At 50.6% G+C, this 6,236-nt stretch overlaps 1 protein-coding gene across 7 annotated transcripts in view; it reads right to left on the bottom strand.

The window, feature by feature from the left end:
* Window positions 1-500: 500 nt before the first annotated feature.
* AMBRA1 (autophagy and beclin 1 regulator 1) overlaps window positions 501-6,236 on the bottom strand; it is a 136,910-nt gene continuing 131,174 nt past the window's right edge. For all 7 annotated transcript variants that reach the window (XM_061997714.1, XM_061997712.1, XM_061997717.1 and 4 more), the window contains one exon: window positions 501-2,029. In XM_061997714.1, coding sequence (XP_061853698.1) covers window positions 1,554-2,029 — 476 coding nt within the window. In that variant the 3' untranslated portion in view covers window positions 501-1,553. The remainder of the gene's footprint in view (window positions 2,030-6,236) is intronic.

Here is a 6,236-nt window from a genome sequence, read left to right as displayed (position 1 = left end):
TGACAGCCTTATTTATTGTCATGTCTGGAGGAGCTGGGCAGGAGCTGCTGGCAGGTGCTCAGACAGCAGGGAAGGCATCCCTCACCTCACACTGGGGAACACTGGGGTGTGCATTCCTTCACCCACAGCAGCCAGGAACTGTATGTACCCCTTTCCTGCTCCAAAGGGTCAGCAAGGCTGACAGCCCTCTGCTTGCCTGACACAAGGGCTTGCATCCCTACATACCTTTTTGAAGTGGGATGGAAGACACACTCTCCTTACTCCTTAATGATGGCAAATGCAGAAGTGCTCCTCTCCACATGGCTTAGAAGGCCACCTACAATCAAGACTCCCAAATGCTCCTTCCAACTCAAAAGCTAAGCCTTGTTGTCCTCCTGGGAAGGGAGTGCTTGGTCATCATCTGGCTGTTGTGAGCTACCTCGAGCTTCTGAGCTGGATGTGCCTATGGCAAGGCTGTCCAGAGAGCCAACCACTGCACAAATGAAGACAGCAGGTCAAGCAAGGGTTTGTCATATTTTAATGACATTGATCTTTGGTGTTTCCCTCGTTAGCACTCACGCTGTCCCTGCCCTTCCTCCACCAGCCTGCAAGGGATGGAGAGTTACAAACGAAAAGGAAAATCACATTGGAGACTAAAAACAAAATATCAGAGCCTTGATTTCTCCACTAGAAACTACATGTACAAGGTCAAGATTTCACATGCAACACCTTACATCACAGACTCATACCTCACACCCTGGCCTGGAGCTGGAAGACAGTTCCTGCCCCCTGCCAAGGAGGTGTAGCTCAGTCCTGGCACCACTAAACCACTGGGATGGCTCATTCATGTTCATGTTGGCACAGCTTAGAATGTCCTTGTGTGAACTGCATCCTGACTAGAGAGCAACAGCCCCTCTACTCATCTATACAGCAGCCCTGCTTGGGTTCCTGCCAAGTACTACACTAAGACAGAAAGAGCCCTACCTGTGGGCAGATCCTGAGCCATGCAGGGTTTGGCAAAGCCCAGCTCTTCCCAGAGAAGCCCACAGTGTGGGTGGGGGGGTGCCTGGGAACACCATGCTCTGAGGAGGGGGAGCAGTGTGGTGCCACAGAGCGGGGCTGCAGCCTGGAAGACTCCTCCACTCCAGCCACGGAGCTGGAGCATCACACCCAGGAGGGCTGCCTGTCTCCAGGCCCCTTTCCCTTCCTGCAGCCCCCTCAGGCCTAAAAGGGCAGGCAAGAGGAAAGGAAAGAAGCTTTAGACACTGACTGAATTGCAGGGTTTAGGGCTGAGCTCAGGGGATCCCATGGGGTTTCAAAACCTGCACGATGTGCAGCCACAGCGGGGTTCACGTTCCTCTTCAGCAGCAGGCGTGTTGGCAGTGAAGTACATTTTCTTCCCCGTGGCTTCCCTTGCAGTTCTCAAACCCTCCCCATTCAACCCAGGATAAAGAAGCCCCTCTGAACCACCCCACCAGAGCCACACATCCCTAACTCTTCCAGCTCCTGGCCAGCTGTGAGGTACAGGTCTCTGCTGAGCAGTACAAGGGTAGCACCAACACACAACTCAACCTCTACCTGTTCCTTGACTCCCCACCGGTGCTGTCATTGCTATAGAAGCTGGTACTGTCAGGAAGATGGTTATTATTAGTGATGTCACTGTATTCAACTGGTCCCTCAGTGTCCATGGAGGCCTGGGCCTGCTCCAGCCTCCCAGCGCTTTGTCCTTGGCTCCCGCCTCGGGCCGTGGGCGGGCTCAGGCCCTGCTCTGCCTGAGGCACGGCCTCTGGGCCCCTCTGTCCCCCCAGCTCGGGCTGCTGTGAGGGCAGCTGGCTCCCTGCAGTGCCCTCAGTCCCCGAGGGCTCAGCCCCAGTCTGAGAGCTGCGGTGGATGCGGTGGCTGACGATGATGTTGTTGCCAAAGCCGCCCATGGAGGCCATGGTGGTGCTCTGCTCCCGCTGCACCACGGCCGTCATGCCCCCCTCTGCCATCAGCCTGGGCATCCTGCTCAGGGCATCCTCTCCGCTGGGCACGTCCTCAGGGCCTTCACCTGCAAGACAGAAAGCAGAAGCAGCTTTGGTGCCAGAGGCAAACTGCAACAGAAAGAGGAAGCTGGGCTGGGCAGGTGCCTCACGTGGCACATGGGGGTTGTTCCAGAGGGAGACCGATGTTTTCTTCCCATCACTTTTGTGCCAAGACAAAGCTCTGAACTCTGTCAAGAAAGTCTTGGCCACTCCCACAGGTATCCCTCACTTGCATGTCCAAGCCTTGGGGGAGCAGCTCCTATCTAGCCACAGAGATGAGGGGAAAAAGAGGAGGCCAAGAGGCAATGTGTTTCCTCACAGCTGCACAGACAGACCAGGCAGTGCCACAGGGCAAAGCCTCAGTTTGCACTGCAATAAACCTTTCCAGTGTGATGTTAAGGAGTCCTTTGGCCTTTCCTGCTTCACCTGTTGGAGAACAGCCTGGGCAGATGCCAGGATGGCAAACCTCTCCAGGATGAGGGAGGATAAAAGCAGTTGGCCAAGAGCAGACAGCAGCTACACAACACAGCCTGTGCTTCCACATCACCTGTGATCAAAGAAAGATCCAAGCCTGTAGCAGGCTTCTGCTCCCTTTGACTGTTATGTTTTGAGGGGCACAAAAACAGCTCTTAAGGTTCAGAGTCTTTGTCTACTCGACCTCAGCCCTTCCTTTTATAACCAGCCTGTACTGAGCTCCAAGGGAACCATCATCAGATGCTTTGGTTGCCCAAAATGACTTTTGAAGAGCAAAATCTCACAGAAAAATAGAGATTAAATCCCTGTGGCAGGAAAGTCCAGCCTGGTTCTGCTTCCCAGCATCCTCCTTTTGCTACAAAGCCTACCCAGACTGCTTGGGGACAACAATCAGTAACCATAAACTGCTAGAATCATTCCCCAGTGGGATCCTGACAATTCTTATTAAAGAGATAAATCTCACTCCCAGCTCCATGAAGCTATTGCAGTGCTGATTAGAGGAGAGGAGAAAGTCATGAGCTCTCCTGGCACTGAGGAAATGAACACAAATGTCAACAAGGCTAGATGCAGGCAGGACTTAAACACACCATAAAAGCCCAAAATGCCACACTGACTAGGGAGACAAAAGTGCTTGGGGGTCATATATCCAACATGGGAGCTGGGCTACTCTGCACAGTTTGACATCACATCATTGTAGAGATCACTTGGTAAATAGGCAAGCTAGTTAAAACTGTTAGCATGTTGTTACACAGTCAGTGACAGCTTATTCTCTCCCTTTCCTCACTGAGTGGTACTTGCATCAACCACCACCAGCTTCCCTGACAGCAGGGTGAGGCTGATTTCATCCTCAAGCAAGCCTGCTGATGTATTGCCCTGCTGCAGGAATACTCTGGGCATTAAGGGCAAACTTAATTCTCCCAAGTGAAATAAGTCCCTTTCTGCCAGGAATGTAAAGAGCCTTCTACATCCATCCACTACATGTACAGCAAGTACATAGCTCCTTGGTTTGAGCATCAGTGAGAGCACAGAGACACCAGTAACCACAGCAGAACCTAGAGGAGTGAGCAAGGCTATTGGCAAAGCCTGACCCACGAGTCTATCAGAGAGATCCTGGTCAGGATGTGGCTGATGCATAGACTAAGAACCTGGCTGACCAGCACAAAGACTGAGAACACAGACTGTATTATTACTATTACTGCAAACTCCAGTGAGAAAAACATGCATGCCAGGGGATCTTGAAGCATGAATCACAAGCAGAAGTGAGTGGAAGGTTTGGGAAGCACGGTTTTGGATTCAGCCAGGAGCACTTTGTTAGCAGCCATCTGGCCAGGCCAGAGAGCAAGCTTGAGAAAGACAAGATGTGCAACCTGACTTTGAGACATGCCAGCCAGCCATTCCCACACAAGTTCTGTGCTCTTGACAGATCATTTACTAGTGCAATGCATGAGGATCAGCAAGGAACCCCAGGCAGTGCTCCTCAGCATTACAAACATGTGCTTCACCAGAGGAGTCCATGCAGGCAGCACACACCACAGCATTCCCTGCTCTTCCCTGCCCCTTAATTACCACAGACCATGGCTGCATTTCCAAGTTGAGGCAGATGCTGGCTTAGAAAACAGGCAAGGGCTGATGCCACAGTAGAAAACAGCAAGACATGAGCCTCCAGTTTATTAGCACAGAGGTACAACAGTGCTGGAGATTCCACAAAGGCAGCAGGTCAAGGGCTATAAGTGAGCCTCAAGCAGCCAACAAGCATCTCTGCTTTGGGGGGTTCTCCTCTCTTATTACCCCCTCACCTTGGCTGTCTGGTTCAGAGCAAAGCTTCCTGATCTGCCTTGAGCTGAGCTCCAGCACAGAGCCATGTACAGCCCATTTCTACTGCCTGGTGACTCCCACACACGTTCTTTCACCAGGCTGCCAATGCAGACTACATTAGTACTGAGTGCAAGTGAAATAAGCCACCTTCCATTCGGTGGGAGGTTCAGAGTGTGCACCCCAAACAGCAGCAACGCTGTAAACCCCACACAGAATCACAAAGGCTTGGAAGGGACTTTGAAAGATCATTCAGTGCAACCCCCCTGCCAGAGCTGGAACACCTAGAGTAGGTCACATAGGAAGTTTCAGCTTGCTGCAAGTGGCCAAAGCCCACTCCTGAACAAAACCAGGATGGAGAAAAACCCTGTACTCATCACACTTCTGTCAGGCTCCAAAGGATTAAGCATCCAGAGCATCAGCCTAAGCTTGAGCAGGAGTAGGTCAAGTGACAGCACACCTATGTCTGCAGAGGGAGCAGGTAATTTCTCTTATCTCCTTTTATGCTTCAGACTCCATTCTGATCTCCCAGGCTCTAGAAAATTATTTATCTTAAGCTCTCATTCTTCTAAACCTGCCTTCTAGGGTCAGAAAACCAGAACATCCTCACAGAGCACTACAGGCAGATTCTAGAAGAGTGAGCTGACCAGCTCCAGCATGTAAAGTCCCAGTGGAGGCATCACACCTGCCAATTCATCCTCCACCTAGGCTGTCCCTGTATCAGAATCCATCACAGAGCAGGAAGCAATCTCCCATCTTTTTCTGGATAAGAACACAAGTTCAGTGCCTAAAAGGACACAAAAGCATCATCTGTGATTCCCCTTTACAAGGGTTAGCATTGTGTCCACAGTGCTGTGTTCCTACAAACCCTTCTACTCTAACTGAAGTGGCCTTTCCAGAGGTCCAAAACCCCAGCTATGCCAAGTACAGACATGAAACATTAGACTTGAGAGTAATTACCCTAAAGCCCAAGGGATATCTGTCAATCTGGCTGCCTGGCTTGAACATTTAACAACATACTCCCCAGCTAATGCATCTGTCTTTAGAAGTCCTCTGCCACACCACTCCAGCAAGACAAAGAGTTTGACATGGAAGCCTACAAAGGTGAAACAACCTGGCAAGCTTTCAGTGGAGCTGGGCACAAGGCAGAAGCATTTCCACTCTTGAATGGTCTCAGAAGTACTTTGAGGGAGTACAACTTGTTTATCTCTGGGCATGGACAGCACACACCTAATAAAGAGCAAAGCAAGGATGAGATCAGGCCCCTTCCTCTGTGGCTGGGTGATACACTGACATAGCCCTTGACTCTTCCCTTGTTTTCAGCTTGCTTCTTTCTAAAAGCAGCAGCAGTTAGTGGCCATGCCTGCAAACAAAGCTTCCAAATTAGAACTAAGAGTAAGCACTGCAGAGGTATCTAAGCCTTCAGAGAAGGAGGAATAATAGCTCTGAGGTGTGAGCTGACCCACTAATTCAGATGCTCAGAGATAAAAATATCAGCATGGTTAAATGGATTCACTCCTTGCATAAGAATAGGAAAGGGAGGGCACAACACAACCAGCTGTATGAATAGTCCCATCTCCCTTAGTGCCAGAAGAAATACTACCAGTTACTTTTGCCCCCAGCCAAGCTCAGAAGCACGTTCCCCTTTCCTTCCTGAAGCAGCTAACCCACTGAACTCACACAAGACACAACTGCTTTGACTCGTGGCAAACTTCTTAGAGACACCTCACCTTGGTGCTTTGTATGGGAGAGTCTTCTTTTTGTGATGAGGGGTTGAAAGTGGCTCCCCATCATTCAACCCCAAGAGAGCCAGGCACTTGCAGCAGCTCACGCCGCATCGGCTCGTGTCTGGAACCTATTTGTTAGGTTAGTGCTTCTCAGAGAGCTTTAAAGAGAAACTGAAATGTGCAGTTCTATAGGACACATGACTCACATTTTACAGATGGA

This window comes from Colius striatus, chromosome 6, assembly GCF_028858725.1.
Source record: "Colius striatus isolate bColStr4 chromosome 6, bColStr4.1.hap1, whole genome shotgun sequence".
NCBI classification, from domain to species: domain Eukaryota; kingdom Metazoa; phylum Chordata; class Aves; order Coliiformes; family Coliidae; genus Colius; species Colius striatus.
This window is presented reverse-complemented; position numbering and strand designations above follow the sequence as displayed.